An 18,908-nucleotide genomic window follows, 5' to 3' on the forward strand; every position below is an offset into this window, starting at 1 on the left:
TTTGCACTTTCGGAGCCATAAAATATCCCTGAGAGTTTCTTCACAATTTCTTTTTTCTGGTATCACTTTTTTTTTTTTTTTAAGATTTTATTTACTTATTTGAGAGAGAGAGAGAGAGATCACAAATAGGCAGAGAGGCAGGCAGAGAGAGGTGGGGAAGCAGGCTCCCCGCTGAGCAGAGGGTCCGACTTGGGGCTTGATCCCAGGACCCTGAGATCATCACCTGAGCCTAAAGCAGAGGCTCAACCCACTGAACCACCCAGGCACCCCCTGGTATCACTTTCTGTGAGACATCTTCATCCTTTTTGTCACACCATTTTCCTCACTTAAGTCAATAAATCTGCCTTTACTAAATCCTTTTGGTTGCATACCTAATCTCTCCAATGACAACAGCCATAGTGAGTTATTTCTTCTGTAACTCCCCATCTACGTTTGATTCAAATTTTACGTCTGATATTACCATTTTTTGTTTCTTTGCTGCACATTTATCTTTGTTGGCAATTTCCTCTTTCAATGATCTGGGTTTTTTTTTTTGAATAGCTCATGAGTTTATCAGCAGGAGACAGAGGCAACACAGCTACACTTTGCTTGTCTATGTATGAAGTGTGTAACAAATACACAAGTGACAAATCATGGGCAGACTCTGAAATAAGTAACATGACTGGTCACTAGTCACGATGTACATCTGTAATTTACACAATGAGCTAGGGACTGAAAAATGAGGAGTTTTCACTTCATGCAATTATTCATCAAGTATGGTGGTAACTAAAATATAAATCCTATTGTTGGATGACTAATGCGACTTAACTGAACTGTGCTAACTGAAATGTGTATACTGAAAGTGTGCAAAGTACTGATGGTTTCCAAAAATCTATCTGGTGTGTCATATTCTTTTTAAAATGTTTTTAATCTGGGGGCACCTGGGTGACTCAGTCAGTTGAGCATCTGCCTTTGGCTCAGGTCATGATCTCAAGCCCTGCGTCGGGCTCTCTGCTCAACAGGGAGTCCTCTTCCCCCTCTCTCTCTCTGTTCTTTTTCTCTCTCTCAAATAAATAAAATCTTTTAAAAATTAAAAAATAAACCCTTGGAGTGCCTGGATGGCTCAGAGGGTTAAGCCTCTGCCTTCAGCTCAGGTCACTGTCTCAGGGTCCTGGGATCGAGCTCCGCATCGGGCTCTCTGCTCACTGGGGAGCCTGCTTCTCCTCTCTCTGCCTGCCTCTCTGCCTACTTGTGATCTCTGTCTGTCAAATAAATAAATAAAATCTTAAAAAAAAAAAAAAAAACCCTTAAAAATATTTTTAATCTGTTAGCAGATGCTGTAAACTGCTTCAAAGTTTATACATCATTCAAACTGCCATATATTTCAATTGAAGTACCCCCATTCAATTTTAAACTTAAAAAACTATTCTTACATTAAGGCTTCAATGACTGACTAAAGCAGATGGATTGACTGTTTATAGAAACACTTAGAACCTAAAATGATAAAAAAGTGACAAATTAGTATATCTTTGATATAGCTAATTATTAAAAATTTAGGAATTCATCAAAACAAAACAAAACAAAATTGGGGCGCTCACCTGGTTGAGCATCCAATTTTGATTTCAGCTCAGGTCGTGATCTCAGGGTAGTGAGACCAAGCCCGTGATGGGCTCTGTGCTCAGTGGGAACTCTGCCTGAGTTTCTCTCTCTCCTTCACCTTCTGCCCGCCCCCTGCTTGTGCACACTCTTTCTAAAAAAATAATTAAATCTTACAAAAAGAAAAAAAAATCAATTAACTTACAAATTCCCTTATGAAGTTATTCACAAGACCAAAATAATATCTGTCAATTTCAATTTATTTGATACTACAAAATAGACTAACCCAAAGTAGTTGATAAGCTTTATCAGATCACATAAACCATGCATTCGATTACAGAATGCCCACACACAGAAGGTATGCCAATTATTCATTTCCAGAGGGTGGATAACTTTCTATCCAATCTAGGAGGCATAATACTAATTTGGTTCAACTTGGCTTAGTTCCTAGGAGATTGGATTGGCAAGTCCATGAAATACCAAAAAGTAACATCAGGGTTGAACTCACCAATTAGTATTTGACTCACAGAGTACTAACTGGATTTGTCTTTTTTTTTTTTAAAGATTTTATTTATTGATTTGACAGAGAGAGATCACAAGTAGGCAGAGAGGCAGGCAGAGAGAGAGGAGGAAGCAGGCTCCCCACGGAGCAGAGAGCCCGATGCGGGGCTCGATCCCAGGACCCTGAGATCATGACCTGAGCCGAAGGCAGTGGCTTAATCCACTGAGCCACCCAGGCACCCCCTGGATTTGTCTTTTAAAGGTGATCAGGGCACGTGGGTGAAGGAGTCGGTTAAGCTTCTGACTTTTGCTTTCAGCTCAGGTCTAATCTCAGGGTCATGAGATTGAACCCCATGTTGGGCTCCACAGTCAGTGGGGTAGTCTGCTTCAGATTCTCTCTCCCTCTTCCTCTACTCCCCCCCACGCCCCATCCCATGCACAGGCTCTTGCTTTTTCTCAGTGAAATAAATCTTAAAAAAAAAAAAAAAAAGTGATCAAAGCACTAACTATTCTATAATTCAAAAAAGAAGTAATTTAGTGAGAATACTGTATTGGTTTTGGCATGGTAAATTTATCTCAGAAAGTACTTGTATATCTTAATATGGGACAAAAGTGCAGACTACTGAAATAAATATTTCTTGGAATCCAAGAGGCTTATTATTGCTTATATCTTATGTTACTGACTTATATATACTTGAGCTTCAAATTTTAAAACTCTGATGTCTCTCCCTGTTTAAATTTTTTATTGGTATCTGATAGCTCTTAGCATATGTAATGCTAAAATCTTTTAAACCTGGTTTATAAAGCATTTTAAGCACTTACTTCTTAAGCTCATTTCTTAAGCCTATCAAGCCACTGATTCCCTAGGACTGCTCTTCATCAGACTTCTTTCAGTTCCTCAAATGGCCACCCTCCCTCACTCTACCTCTCAAGCTGGGGCTTCTCAATTTCTCCCAACCTGTTGTTCTTCCATCCCACGCCCTAAGCTAACATCCTCTGCCTACATTTGGCTAATTACCACTCCACCTTGAACTCTCAAGGTCAAAGTAATTTCCTCCAAAAATCCTTCCCTATACACCAGTTCTCATTCCCCAGTAGATACTTCTGTAACTATTTCAATTATGATACTCATCACATTATAGCAATTACCTATTTAAAGACTGTCTTGTCCCTATGACTATAAGATGAGAATAAGGAATGAATTTTCTTCACTTCCTGTCTCTCCCATTCATTGCACACTGTCTAGCATTCAGCATGTACTCATTTAAAAATACTAAGCGGGGGTGGGGGGCACCTGGGTGGCTCAGTCATTAAGCACCTGCCTTTGGCTGGGGTCATGATCCCAGGGTCCTGGGATCTAGCCCCACATCAGGCTCCCTGCTCCGCAGGAAGCCTGCTTCTCCCTCTCCCACTCCCCCTGCTTGTGTTCCCTCTCTCGCTATGTCTCTGTCCAATAAATAGATAAAATCTTTTAAAAATAAAAAAAATTTTTAAAAATTAAAATATTAAGTGGGTGAGTGAAGGAATAATAGAATATCATCTCCTCACTTACTGAACTTTCACCCTTCCTCTCTACAATCTTATCTTTCACTTTTCCAAGCTATTATCCAATGCACCATAAACAGTGCGGTTGCAATCTGGAATGTCTTTCTTCCTAACTTTTCACCCTGGCCCTCTTCAAATAAGACCAGTCACTGCTCATTCCTCTAAATCTCCATCATCTTCCCATACTTTTCTTTGGCACTTCACAACGAGACCATTAACTCAAAGCAATCTTCCGTTTTCATTTTGGTACTAGAAAGCTGCTCACATTTTAAGCAGGGACTATGCCCCATTACCTAATATAATGCTTGGCCCTCCATAAACATTTGCTGCTGCTGCTCTTGATGAGATCAAGTACATCTACCTTTTCTATTCCCATAGAAGTGTCCTGCTATATACCTCTATAACCTATCAAAAATACAGTGAGTATACAGAACTATTTTTATACAGGAATGTTTACACACAAATGTCCCATCTCACTCTAAAGTGTTTCCTTCCTAGTCTGAGTTAAGGCATTTTATTTTTTTTTTTAAGATTTTATTTATTTATTTGACAGACAGAGATCACAGGTAGGCAGAGAAGCAGCCAGAGAGAGAGAGAGAGAGGAAGGGAAGCAGGCTACCTGCTGAGCAGAGAGCCCAATGCGGGGCTCGATCCCAGGACCCCGAGATCATGACCTGAGCCGAAGGCAGCGGCTTAAACCACTGAGCCACCCAGGTGCCCCAAGGCATTTTATTTATTCCTCAAACGCATGAGGTAAGATACTTAGTAGTGAGATATTCCAGAGGTCCATTAGGATCCTCAATAACATTATAACAACTAGTACGTGCTATAATCAGTACGTGCCAAGAACTGTTCTAAGTACTTTAAACATATACATTCATTTAACCCTCAAACCCTTAAGGTAAATATATTATTACCCCCATTTTACTTGTAAGGAAACCAAGCCACGCAGTGTTTAAATAATTTGGCACAAGGTCACAAAGCTTACGGGAAGTAAAGTTGGTATTCAAACCCAGGCAGTCTGGCTTCAGGTAATGTATTCAGAGAGTTTAGAACCACTCAACAAAATTTACAAAAGCAAGAAAATAAGAAGGGGTTTCTGGTTAAATACTACATAAATACAATGAAAACAAATTAGATAGGCTGCTTCAGTCTACAATGAAAATAAATTAGACTGCTTCAATCTACAATTCAAGTTTACATTTTATTTAGGTTTACATAGTATTTGAAGTATAACTGAAGATAACATTTTATTGAGCTCTTCCTAACCATTCTACTAATTACCAGGGATTCTGTTAATCCTCTTAACATCTTAGTTTTTATAATTAACTCCAAGAAACATTTAAGTAAACTAAGGTTAAGTGACACTAAATAATCAGAAGTTAAAGAACTACCAAGGTTACAACATAACCATAAGGAGCCATGTCTTAGACTAAGTTCTTAAACACTAACAAAATTTACCTTTTAAAGAAGGCATCTGCCTAAACCAGAAATTAAATTTACTGGAAATACCTTCGTTGTAGCATAGTTTATCTATAATTTTGTATATATTAGAGCATAAAATCTACTGCTTCTAATACATTGTTGTCATAACTTCTTTATAATATTACTATATTATATAGTGATACAAGGTAGCACAATAAAGTCAAAATACATTCCTAATATTGTAGTGAATAAGTTAGTACTATTTGGCCTCCCTTTTAAAAAGATACTTTCTCAATCTTTTATAAAATAGCCTTATTTCTCTAGTTCAGTAAAAGGGAAAAATTTACTCACCACTAAAATAGTCCAGACTATAATCATCATCAGTATATTTACAAAAGCTATTCTGAAACACTTCATATTTATTAACTAACTTAATCCTTTAATAATGCTATGATAAAGTTACTATTATTATCCCTAATTCATAGCCAAGCAACCAGAAGCACAGACCAGGTAGGTCACCCAGCACACGGCTGTACAAGTAGAATAAAGTCAGGGCTGTCACACCAATAGGCTATCTCCCATCCCAATCATTCTCCCCAACAAGAGCATTCTCTCACAGCCACAGAATTCAACACCCTGCCTGAAACTGTAAATTGGTTAATAGCAATCACCTGCTTTTTAATTTCAAAAGTTAGGAAATTCAGGAACTATATTAAGGAATATTAAGCTGGGAGGTAATTTTCCAATAGACAGCTTCATCTATCATCAATAATGCTGGCCCTTTATTGGTGTTTTATTCACAATTCTGAGTGTTCCACTATGAAAAGGATATCTAAATCATCATTACACTGATGCCTTGAAATCACAATCATTAAAATACCTGATACAGTTTTTAGTTACAGCATAATATAAAAATAAGATAAATATCTGAGAAAAGATTCACAAGAGATTCTAAAGCAGATTTCACCTCCTCTGTACTGGAGGTTACCAGCTTCCTAATACTGAAAAGTGTATACAGGTTGTCCAAGGAAATACTGAGGGTTGCTGGTTCTTATACAACTCAATAGTAGATAATCAACTCCAAAAACATGAATCATGGGAGAAAAGGAAAAAAAACATGAATCATGAAAGAAAATCTAAATGCAAACTTCACATTTTAATCATTTACTGCTTATCTTCTTCTTTTATTTATACTAATTCACTTATTCGTGAATTCACATATGTAAGAAGTATTGAAATGAGAGAAAATACCAGATGATTTAGTTTTCAAAACATTTTACCAGGTCACTCCAGCAGTGTTACTACGAATAAACAGTATAATAGTCTCAGTGAAGGAAAGCAGACCATCTACAACAGGACTATCTTAGAATGCTGTATCATCTAGTTTGAAAAGTTATCACATTTAAAAAGCAATGTTCGAAGAACTCTAATAAAATTACAAAGAGAAGAAAATAAATTTAAAGGAAGACTTATTCTGTGTTTATCTATACTATACAGATAAAGAAACTGGGATTCTCAACACTGAAAACTCTGACTGAAAAAAAGAAAAAAGAAAAAAAAATGATCACACAGCTACTCAGCGGTAGGGCAGGATTAGAACCCAGACCTAATTCTTTCTGTAACATTCCTGTAACATTAAACCCCAAAACTTGGGGCACCTGGGTGGCTCAGTACATTTAAGTGTCTGCCTTTAGTTCAGATCATGATCCTGGGGTCCTGGGATGGAGCCCTCCATCAGGCTCCCTGCTCAGCAAGGAGCCTGTTTCTCCCTCTTCTTGCTCACGCTCTTTCTTGCTATCTCTGTCTCTCTCTCTCAAATAAATAAAAATCTTAAAAAAAAAAAAATAAAATAAACCCTGAAAATTTTCTTTTATTATTCAAAGATGCTTCATTATAGTCAATATTTACAACTGAAGTTCTAAAAATCTAAGTTTTTTTAGAAGATTAATAACAAATTGGTTTTCATTGGACATCTCAGATTAGGCAAGTTTCTTATTAAAAAGGGCAATCCAGGGCGCCTGGGTGGCTCAGTGGGTTAAGCTGCTGCCTTCGGCTCAGGTCATGATCTCAGGGTCCTGGGATCGAGCCCCGCATCGGGCTCTCCGCTCAGCGGGGAGTCTGCTTCCCTTCCTCTCTCTCTCTGCCTGCCTCTCTGCCTACTCGTGATCTCTGTCTGTCAAATAAATAAAATCTTTAAAAAAAAAAAAAAAGGGCAATCCAGAAGAAAAAAATTGGTAAATGGGCTTCATCAAAATTAAGAACTTCTGCTCTTTGAAATACACTGTGTTAAGAAAATGAAGTAATTAAGCCATCGACTAGAAGGAAGTACTGCAAAACATGTATCCGATAAAAGACTTGTATCTAGGGGCACCTGGGTGGCTCAGTGGGTTAAGGCCTCTGCCTTCAGCTCAGGTCATGATCCCAGGGTCCTGGGATCGAGCCCCGCATCAGGCTCTCTGCTCCGCGGGGAGCCTGCTTCCTCCTCTCTCTCTGCCTGCCTCTCTGCCTACTTGTGATTTCTCTCTGTCAAATAAATAAAATATTAAAAAAAAAAAAAAGACTTGTATCTAAAACATATATAAAGAATACCCAAAACTCAGGTGCCTGGGTGACTCAGTGGGTTAATAAGCCTCTGCCTTCAGCTCAGGTCATGATCCCAGTGTCCTGGGATTGAGCCCCGCATGAGCAGAGAGCCCGCTTCCCCCTCTCTCTCTGCCTACCTCTCTGCCTAGTTGTGATCTCTCTGTCAAATAAATAAATAAAATCTTAAAAAAAAAAAAAAAAAGAATACCCAAAACTCAGTAAGAAAACAACACAGATTTTAAAAAAACAAAATGAAACAAAACAAAAAACAGGTAAAAGAGGTAGGGTGGGAAAGAAAGAAAAAAAAACAGGCAAAATCTATGAAGACATTTCACTAAAAGGATATACAGATGTCATACACACATGGAAAAGCTCCCCATCATTAATCATTAAGAAAATGTGAATTAAAATCATAATGAGATACCCCTACATACTTATTAGACTGACTAAAATTGAACAAAAATAAAAAGACAACCTGACAATATCAATGTTGGGGAAGGACCCAGAACAACTGGACTCTCAAACTTTTTTTTTTTTTCCAGTTCTCATACAACACAGACAGGCATGCAAAATAATGTGGCCACGGGGCGCCTGGGTGGCTCAGTGGGTTAAAGCCTCTGCCTTCGACTCAGGTCATGATCTCAGGGTCCTGGGATCGAGCCCCACATCGGGTTCTCTGCTCCGCGGGGAGCCTGCTTCCTTTCCTCTCTCTCTGCCTGCCTCTCTGCCTAGTTGTGATTTCTGTCAAATAAATAAAATATTTAAAAAAATAAATAAATAATGTGGCCACTTTGGAAAAGCTGACAGCTTCTTATAAATATAAGCATATACCTAGAATACTATCCAGGAATCCCAACTCAACTGTTATCCAAGAGAAATGAAAATATTTACAGCAGCCCTACTCATAATCTCTCCATGCTGGAAAACACCACAAACGCCCTTCAACTGATGAATGGATAAACTGGTACAATTCATACAATGACAACACAGCAATAGAAAAAACTACTTTTGGGGCACCTGGGTGGCTCAGTGGGTTAAAGCCTCTGCTTTCGGCTCAGGTCATGATCTCAGGGTCCTGGGATTGAGCTCCGCATCGGGTTCTCTGCTCGGCAGGGAGCTTCCTCCTCTCTCTCTCTGCCTGCCTCTCTGCCTACTTGTGATCTCTGTCTGCCAAATAAATAAATAAAATCTTTAAAAAAAAAAAAAAGAAAAAACTACTTTTATATTCATGATACATAGATAAATCTAAGTGTATTATGCTAAAAAAATTTTTTTCTAAATATATTATGCTAAATGAAAGACACCAGACTCAAAGCTACAGGCTCTATGGTTACACTTAGAGGACACTGTAGTAAAGACTAACTATCAATGTTTTTCAAGAGCTGGGGTTAAGGGGATAGGCTGATTATAAGGGAACACAAGCAAACTTCTCCAGGTGCTGGATAAGTTCTGTATCTTAATTATGGAGTTTTTTTTTTAACACTTTATTTATTTGACAGAGAGAGAGAGAGAGCGCGCACAAGCAGGGGGAGCAGCAGGGGGAACAGCAGAGGGAGAGAGAGAAGCAGACTATCCACTGAGCAGAAAGCCTGATGAGGGGCTCTATGACCTGAGCCAAAAGCAGATGCTTAAACAACTGAGCCACCCAGTGGCTCAAATTATGGTAGTTTAACATGATGGTATACATTTGTTAAAACTCAGCACCTTATGGGTGTCTGGATGGCTCAGTTGGTTGGGCAAGTGCCTTCAGCTCTGATTATAATCCTGGAGTCTGGGGATCAAGTCCCGCATCTGGCTTCCTGCTCCGCAGGGAGTCTGCTTCTCCCTCTGCTCCCCACCCCCACCTTCTGTCTCTCAAATGAATAAATAAAATCTTAAAAAAGAAAAACTCAGCAAATTATACCAAGAAGGATGAATGTTAATGTACATAAATTGTATCTTAGTAAACTAGGTATTAAGAAAAAAACTAGTCAAAAATACAATTACACAAATAACTTGTTGCAATGAATTATAATGGATATGAATTTGTAACCACAAATCCAAGTGTAGAACATCCCATCTCTATTAAAAAATTTTTAAATTTTCCTTTAGAATATTCGTTTAACTCACACTGGGCATATATACCATTTTGTAACATATCTTGTCATTAACATTAATTTTTATTTCAGTAGAAGTTATTTAAATAAAAATACTGTATACATTAACTTTTTTCTGAAACCACTTTCCCTAGTTCCTACATGGGCTCAATGTTTTCATGTGCCAAAAAAACAATTTATATCATTCCATTGTTATAACTGAAAAAACAAACCACTCTAATAAGAAGAATTAATTTACTACTGAAGCCTTCATGGTTATAAATTTTTCAAATCTCTGTAATACCATCATCCTCTTATTGGTCCATTCAACTTCAGAAATCCTATGAATATAGCAGTTAAATAGCTTTTATTATGTTAAAGAAGTAGGTGTGTGTTTGGAAGTGAGAAAGCTGAAATGATAGCTATTTTTCCTTTTGTTTAGGGGGTGAGCACAAAGCAGTCCCAAACTAAACTCCTTCTGAGTACATTTCTGTTTCAAAGCTGGAACCTATTAAATAGTTGAGATAACATTTTAATTCCTTTTAAAAGCAGTTCTTTTATTTCTCCCCAGTTCAGTATACACAGGGACTCTCAATGCCACTGAGAAAACAGCCACTCTCATTTTTATAGCACTAATAGTTTATATATTTTTACACATATAATTCTCACCAAGACCTATGAGAAAGTGTGCTGTTGTTTTTAATTTCCATTTTGTAAATGCCAAAACCCATTCAGAAGGTTAGATTAGTTGTTCAAAGATCATACAAACCAGTTAAGTGTTAGGGCCAGGATGTTGTTTTGTATTATTCTGTGTACCCATCAGCATCTACCACTAGTCTGAAGACAACATTATGGGAAAGCTATACCTAACAATGTTTAAAAATAGTAGCAATACTTGGTACCCATTATGTACATTAAAGGAGACTGAGTAAAGAGCAGTTTAGTGACAACTAAATGTGGAATGGAATCCTGGATGGAAAAAAAATCAAAGATCATTACTTGAACAAGTGGCAAATTTAAACACAGATGCATATTACACAATACTACTGAATCAATGATTTCCCGAATTTGATAACTGTAATATAAGTAAATAAGTAATATAAGAGAAAGTCCTCATTCTTAGGTAATACCTATTTTAAGGATTCAGGGATGAAGGGTTATGATGTCTGCAACTTACTGAGAGTGGTTCAAAAAATGTATGTGTATACAGAGAAATCAATGGCAAAATGCTAACTGGTGACCTAGGTGAAAATTATACAGTGCTCAGTTACCTTTTTTTTTTTTTTTTTTTAAAGATTTTATTTATTTGAGAGAGAAAAAGCATGAGCAGGGGGAGGGGCAGTGGGAGAAGCAGGCTCCCTGTTGAGCAGGGAGCCTGATGTGGGGCTTGAAGACCCCGGGATCATGATCTGCTCTGAAGGCAGACACTTAACTGACTGAGCCACCCAGGCACCCCTCATGGTTACTTTTATTACTGAATTTGTAAGACTGAAATTTCAAAAAATAGAGCTGAAGATAAAACACATTAATTTTCTTTCACTCTTCCTCAATAGCTATTAGACATCTCCAAAGAGATCTTTTGTTAAGCAACTGAATAAAAGGGACACCTGGGTGGCTCAGTCCGTTAAGCTTCTACCTTCAGCTCAGGTCATGAACCCAGGGTCCTGGGATGGAGTCCCACTTCAGGCTCCTTGCTCAGTGGGGAGCTTGCTTCTCCTTCTGCCCACTGCCCCCCTCCCCAAGCTTATGTGTGCACACATGCTCTAACAAATAAATAAAGCCAAAAAAACTGGTGGGGGGGGGGGGGCATCTGCGTGGCTCAATCAGTTAAGCATCTGCCTTTGGCTCAAGTCCTGATCCCAGGGTGCTGGTATCAAGCCCCACATTGGGCTCCCTGCTCATCAGGGAGTCTGCCTCTCCTTCTCCCTCTGCCTGCCACTCCCCTTGCTTGTGCTCTCTGTCAAATGAATAAAGAAATCTTTTAAAAACAAAAAAAAAAGGAAAAGAAAAAAAATTGAATTTTTTTTTTTTTTAAGATTTATTTATTTAACAGAGAGACAGAGAGAGAGAGAGATCACAAGTAGAACAGCAGGCAGAGAGAGAAGGGGAAACAGGCTCCCTGCTGAGCAGAGAGCCTGATGCAGGGCTGGATCCCAGGACCCTGAGATCATGACCTGAGCCGAAGGCAGAGGCTTAACCCACTGAGCCACCCAAGCACCCCTACTTTTTATTTTTTCTTAAGATTTATTTATTTGACAGAGAGACACACTGAGAGAGAGGGAACACAAGCAGGGAGAGCAGGAGAGGGAGAAACAGGCTTCCCGCTGAACAGGGAGCCCTACACAGGGCTTGATTCTAGGACACTGGGATCATGACCTGAGCCAAAGGCAGATGCTTAACAACAAGCCACCCAGGTACCCCAAGAAACTGAATTTTAAAGGATATTCTTTTTAGTGTTGCTGACAAATACTAAGGAAGCATTATTTACTTTTTTAGCTTGCTTAATTAAAGTGCCTAAGTCTTATCTGACCGTTATACACTCACAGTAAACCTTCAGGGGTCAAAGCCACAGGCTGTGTCATAACTTTTTTTTTTTTTTTTAAATCAAAGGCTTCTTTGAGAATTGAATGAAAGCTAGAAAGCCTCTTCTCAGAAAATCCCATATATGTACATACTTACAAAATTTTATTTTTTAAATATTTAAGTAATCTCTACACCCAGTGTGGAACTCTAAACTGAAGACACTGAGATCAAGAGTCACACACTCTTCTGATTGAGACAACTAAGTGCCCCACATACAAAATTTTAATACAGTCTTGAAAGGAGTCACCATAGAATCCATCAATCCCCAGGGAATAATTATTATCACTGATTACATAGGAAGAAAGCCTTAAAACTCAGTGCTTTTGGTTTTCATACAGATTCTCATCAGAACAAGAAGAAACCTGTGATACCTTCTGTTCCAGTTACCATAATTGTTCCAAGGCCATAGCTACCAGGTTCTGTCAATTGTCCATCCCCGCTCTGCAATCCCAAAACACAAGACCTTCTGCCATGGACACCTCCAATCCTCTAGATCCTGCAAGCTATTCTGATCTACTGCAGTTTCTGACAAGCAGCCAGCCACCCAGTCCACCCTTTAAGACCTTCAGTGACACACCTCAGTGTTTCAAAAGGCAGGCCACTGCAGTTTTAGGCTACTCTTAAGAATTATAAAGTTCCTGGGGTGCCAGGGTGGCTCAGTGGGTTAAGCCTCTGCCTACAGCTTTGGTCATGATCTTAGGGTCCTGGGATTGAGTCCCCCTCTCCCTCTGCCTGCCTTTCTGCCTACGTGTGACCTGTGTCAAATAAATAAAATCGTTAAAAAAAAAAACAACTAGGGGCGCCTGGGTGGCTCAGTGGGTTAAGGCCTCTGCCTTCAGCTCGGGTCATGATCCCAGAGTCCTGGAATCCAGCCCCATGTCGGGCTCTCTGCTCAGTGGGGAGCCTGCTTCCTCCCCTCTCTCTGCCTGCTTCTCTGCCTACTTGTGATCTCTCTCTCTGTGTCAAATAAATGAATAAATAATCTTTAAAAAAAAAAATTATAAGATTCCTTTCTAATTTGCCTACCCAGGTTTGTAAACTTTAAATGCTGCCCTACTGAATTTCTCCTCTTTTCGCTTACCAATATGTAAGAAAACAGCTTACCATTCAAAGTACCTAATCCTAAAATCAAAAGCAAAAAATCATTTAGCTCTCCTTGTACCAAACAGATAAGTCAGAATAATGATGAAAAGCACCTTCTATTTGGAAGTCAAAATATAAGAGATCAGTACTGGTTCAGTTAAAGAAAAATGCAAGGTTTCCCCGTACAGGGCTTGTGGGCTCCTTTCTCACTGCATAAAAAATTTTAAATGTATCAACATTAAAAGATTCAGGTTATAGTCACTTAAAATTAACATCAGTTCTGTCTGCAAACGGTTTATTCTCTATATTTCTATTTACGCCTGTGATTCTGTAATAGACAGTTCTAATCAATGCAATATAAATATAGAAACATTACTTATTCATCGGATAAAGACTGGTTTTCAAGAATTGTTGTCTCAATCACCTTCAACAGCTCCTTTCTCACAGTAAGAAGTATCTTATTGAAACCAGTGTATTATTAAGATCCATTTAGCATATATAAGCAACTTCTGATGCAAATCCTTATTTCCTCTGAAAACAAAGGAAACATTATAAAAATTTTTTGTTATTTTCTTCCTTAATCCCACACTAATGCCGGATAAAAAAGATTCACGGGTATTTTTCAGTGACTGATGTAGTCAATTCAGATAAGAACAATGTTAACCAACAGTTAACTGGATTAACAATAAGCAAAATCTCATTTTCAAAGGACTACTCAGGGGGGCTTGGTTTCCTGGGCCATGTCTCAGAGAGGCAAACAATGCACAGACCAAAGAAGAGTCTACCCTGTAAGGAGCTGCTTTTTGGTCCTTCAATAATTAAACTTCCCGTAGAGATACAAAGATCTACCTAAATGAATTCTGCCTTATTTTGCAAATGCCACTGGAACTCTAGTTCCATAGATTTACATGGCAAGTATACAACAATCCCATGGTTAAGGAATACGTTTCCTGATAAACACTTTTCTATTTTTCCACAGTAGTTTCAAGAATGAATGCTGTGTTTCAAAAAGACCAAAAAAAAAAAAAAAGAAAGAAAAGAAAAAAAAAAAGGCAGTGCCATACATCACCTTACCAGAACTGCATGACACAAAAAAGGTATGTTAAGCTCAGAAAGACAGAGCTCCCAGCATTTCACTTGGGATAAAATTATCTATATAATCATTTTAGTTGGTTCTTAAAACTGCTAATTATTTAATGTATCAGAACCAAAATTCGTACTACAGAACTTTCTTACAGTCCATACTGTTGGATACCCTATTATTTAAAACTGAGCCAGTTTTAAATCAATGCAGTAATATTTATACCCAAGCAAATACTATGAATCTCGATTTAATTACATTTTTTTAGCACAACATTCTTTCATGAGCTTAATATTATACAACTGAACACTCGAAATAGCGTATTTAAAGCACAGACTATAGATAGTCAAACACTGCCCCACCCCTCGTTAACAGAGGATGACTGGAACATTTTAATACGCTCCATCACGTAGTAGTACAGCTATAGAACCTGCATATTGGCGCCGCAAGTTGCACATTTTCCAGTGCAATTTATACTTTAAAAATTCTTTGCATCATCCTCAATACCAGATGTACCAACATTCAGGTACACTTAAGTAACTGATAACCACAAGCCCTGTAATTTTCCTCTCTCCACATAAATGCGCCCTTTTCTCATTTCTTCTAACGTGAAGTCGCTGAAGGCGTTCTCGCCAGTCACTACATAATTAAATTTATTAATTGGAAGGCTGGAATCACCACATTAAGAAAATTTCAAACAGTAACATCGCAAACAAGATAGAAATGTGAAAAAAGTCTTTCTGCTTAAATACTGAAAGATCTTACAATTTTGAAAAGTATTTGCGGGATGCCAAGCAAGATTTCCAAAAGCCTCCCCCTCCCCCATCCGTAACCAGCCCCCACCACCCACCCGCCGCCTTGGTCTGGAGGTCGTTTATCTATCCAGACGCGGCTGGGATGCTACTCACCAAGTTTTTCCACCAACTTAAGCATCACCCCTCCAATGTGCACCTCCCCGGTCACTCTTAGGGTGACATCGCGGTTCAGGTCCGTCACATGAACACTCAGTTCCCACGTCCCGTCCGCGTAGCAGCCATCTGGCATCCTTATCCCGTCCAGAGCCATGGCTCCTTCCTGCGAGCACGGAGGAAATGGCTCTCGTAAGCGTCACTCCCCCAAAGGCAGGCAAATCCCACCGAACTCACAGAGTCCGCCGCGGCGCGGGAGAAGGTGGAAGACCGAGGACTCGGGAGAGCAGCGGTGGGGCGGGACCGCTGGCGGGATTCTGCGCCCCCGCGCCCTTCACGGCGGCCGCCCAGCACTCCCGCCCGCCGCAGCCCTCGGCGGACACGGCGCCGCCCGTACGACCCGCGCGGCCCCAGCCTAGCGGCTCTCGCCTAGCGGACCGCCGCGGGCTTCACCTGCCGGCCTGCAGACCGCACCCCGGCCCAAAGAGACGCCGCCCCGCGGGCTTCACATTCCTCCTCCCGGCCCGCGTTCCCTCTCAGGTCCCAGCCCGGATCCCGGCCCCTCACCGAAGGCTCCTCGCGCTCCCGGCTGGGGGTTCGCGCTACAACAGGCGCGGGGGCGGCGGCTCGCAGGGCGGCGGCGTCGGTCTCCCCCCTCAGCCAGCGAAGCGCTGCCTCCCGGCTGGAGCGACTTAATGGAGTCCTGTCGTCGCGGCCCCTCGCCTCTCTCCCAGCGCTCCACCCCTCTCTCCCCGCCCCCTCAGTCGGAGTCCGGCTCTGGGAGGGCGCGCCGGCTCCCTCCTCCTCTGCCCGGCTGAGCCGCCCGGAGCGGGTCGGGCCGCCTCACCCACGTCCCTCACTGTCCCCCGCGGCCGCGCTGCGGGCTGGGGGCCGCGCGCACTCCCGGGCTGGGGGCGGGGCGGCGTGCGCGGCGGGGGTGGGAGCTGTGCGGGGGAGGCGGGGGGCGCCCGCGGCGCAGCAATCTCAGCCCCGCCGAGCCACTGCCCTTTTATGGAAATGAAGGACCGGGCGTAGGGATTGAATCCAACATCCGGGCTCTCGGCGGCGGGACCTGAGGAGGGGGAGCGAGGGGAGGGCGGGCGGCCTCCCGCGGGGGTGCTGCGTTTCGCGTTCGGGTCTCCCACTTTGCGGGAGCGCATGGCGGTGGGTGTCTGTGCTTCCGGCGGGAGGAGGGGGCTTGTCGGTGAGAAATGGTCACAGGAAATTCCCAGGGCAAGGTCGTTTTCTGGGAACAAAGTCCCCCGCCCCTTCCCCACGCCTGGAGCAAGTCCAGAAGTCTTGGGGCAGGAAGAGGTGCCGCACTCCGGGAGCTGGAGAGAGGGGTTTGGGACGTAAAAACTTTAGAAAATAAATGCCCGGGCCAGCTCCATAAACATCCCACAAAAGAATGAGAAAACCCAGAGGGAGGTGAACCACAAAAATTGCTTTGCAAGCAATGTCCGGCACAACCAGCAACTCCTACTGGACTCCCAAGAGTTTGCTAGCGCTCTTAACCCGTTCGGAAGCTCCGACCCGCAGCGAGTCAAATACGCCCTATGATGCTCTTGTTTGAGAGGGAAGGAAATGCAGTAGAATGAGTTTTACTCAAAAACTGTTTTTCCAGCCGCTCCAGCTCTTTGCGTATTTGTGTATTTTTATATGCAGCTTAGAACTAGCAGTCTACTAAGGCTTTCAGATGGCTAAACATCCTCTACCCACCCTCAGCCACACCTTGAAAGAATTTTAATAGCCCTGGAATGGTGCCAGCAGGTACAGAGAAGAGCTAAAGAACTCTGTTGAGACTGACTAGTAACAGAAAATGGTCCTCCTGCTTCCCACTTGACTTCCACTTCACCCATTTACTGTTGCCCTCAATTCAGAAACAGCTAGCCAGGGAACCTGCCTCGCTGGCAAACGCATGACCCAAAAAGTTTAGGTCAGAAAGACCAAGATGGGTCAGGTCCCATAAAAGATCCCAGTTTTTAAACTGTGTCAATTACTTTGAAAAGGAACCTACTGGGCAAATAACCCTTAGTTCATCAACGCACTTGGGAAATAGAGGCCTCAAGAAAGGGTGGGACCCATAAAAGCGTGAAAGGAGCCCAGCGAAATTCAGATGCCAGAGGTCTGGCACAAAAAAAAAAAAAAAAAAAAAAAGAAAAGAAAAAAGAAAAACCACTACAGTATTTTCAGCTAGTCATCATGGAGAAACTGATGCCTCAAGTCTGTCATCTCTCCACTCTCCAATTACTTCTACTCATGAAGGTTCCAGATAGTTCTCTTGGAAGCAGTATGAATGTCCAGAGAGGAAGGAATATTTGTGTTAATTATAGTGCTGAAAATAAAAATGAATGGTCTTAATAAAATAGGGAATTGCTTGTTATGGTAGAAAGCTGTTCAAAACTGTACATGTGGCTGTAACATCACAAGCTTATCCTCAAATATTCAGAGAAAAAAGACTGGAAGGAAATACACCAAAATGATAAGAAGCTGTCTTTGTGTTGAGATCATGGGAGATTTTTTTCCCTTCATTTTCTTTCTTTTATTTTATTTTTAAAGATTTTATTTATTTATTTGACAGAGAGACACATAGGGAGAGAGAGAACACAAGCGGGGGAAGTGTGAGAGGCTTCCTGCGGAGAAGGGAGCTGGATGTTGGGGCTCCATCCCAGGACCCTGGCATCATGACCTGAGCTGAAGGCAGATGCTCAACGACTGAGCCACCCAGGCACCCCTCTTCTTTTGTACAAACTCCAAAGTTTTGGATTTAGGACTTTTCTGTCACCACCTTAAATGTCATCCAGCATCTCTATTTCTCTAGGCATACCATTACATTCGCAATAATGGGCATAGCTGATGGAGAAGCTACTGGCCTCCTTGGCAGGATTTTCAAGGGTTTCCTTTTGTGTTTCTTAAGATCCCCCAAATAAAATATGAGTTCTTTGAGAGCAGGGACTTGAATTCTTTGCATTGCCCACAAATTTACAAATAGCTTGAAACAAAAAAAAAAAAAAAAAAAAAAAAGGAAATCATGCTAGTACGGAATCAGTATAAATGTCAAAGAAACAGTATGTCAGGGAGAAATCTCATTACCAGGGAAATCCTGGCTTTTAAATTTTATGTGTTAGGGGCGCCTGGTGGCTCAGTTGGTTAAGCCACTGCCTTCGGCTTAGGTCATGATCCCGGGGTCCTGGGATCGAGTCCCACATCGGGCTCTCTGCTCAGCAGGGATCCTGCTTCTCCCCCTCCCCTCTCTGCCTGCCTCTCTGCCTACTTCTGATCTGTCTGTCAAATAAATAAAATCTTTTAAAAAATAAATAAATTTTATGTGTTATTTCCACATCTTATCTCAAAAAGATTTGTGGCAATGTTTAAGGATGCATAGGCTATGAGATAACATACATTAAAAATGCCACAAAATTAGGAGCAGGGGGAGGCAGGAAGGGGAAGGACAGAGATTTAAAATGGAGCCAGGGGACGCCTGGGTGGCTCAGCCAGTTAAGCATCTGCCTTCCGCTTAGGTTATGATCCCAGAGTCCTGGGATTGAG

General features: G+C 41.2%; 1 protein-coding gene across 4 annotated transcripts in view; it reads right to left on the reverse strand.

Moving 5' to 3' along the window:
- Window positions 1-16,276, reverse strand: part of FERMT2 (FERM domain containing kindlin 2) — a 93,140-nt gene extending 76,864 nt beyond the window's left edge. For 2 of the 4 annotated variants that reach the window (XM_046009407.1, XM_046009406.1), the window contains exons 1-2: window positions 15,927-16,275; window positions 15,360-15,525 (exon numbers count right to left, since the gene is read on the reverse strand). In XM_046009407.1, coding sequence (XP_045865363.1) covers window positions 15,360-15,516 — 157 coding nt within the window. In that variant the 5' untranslated portion in view covers window positions 15,517-15,525; window positions 15,927-16,275. Of the gene's footprint in view, window positions 1-15,359; window positions 15,526-15,926 lie in introns of all 4 variants that reach the window. The other 2 variants (XM_046009405.1, XM_046009408.1) reach the window with 2 other exon arrangements.
- Between the last annotated feature and the right edge of the window lie 2,632 nt (window positions 16,277-18,908).

The sequence above is a fragment of the Meles meles genome, chromosome 6, assembly GCF_922984935.1.
Source record: "Meles meles chromosome 6, mMelMel3.1 paternal haplotype, whole genome shotgun sequence".
In the NCBI taxonomy this organism is placed as follows: Eukaryota; Metazoa; Chordata; class Mammalia; order Carnivora; family Mustelidae; genus Meles; species Meles meles.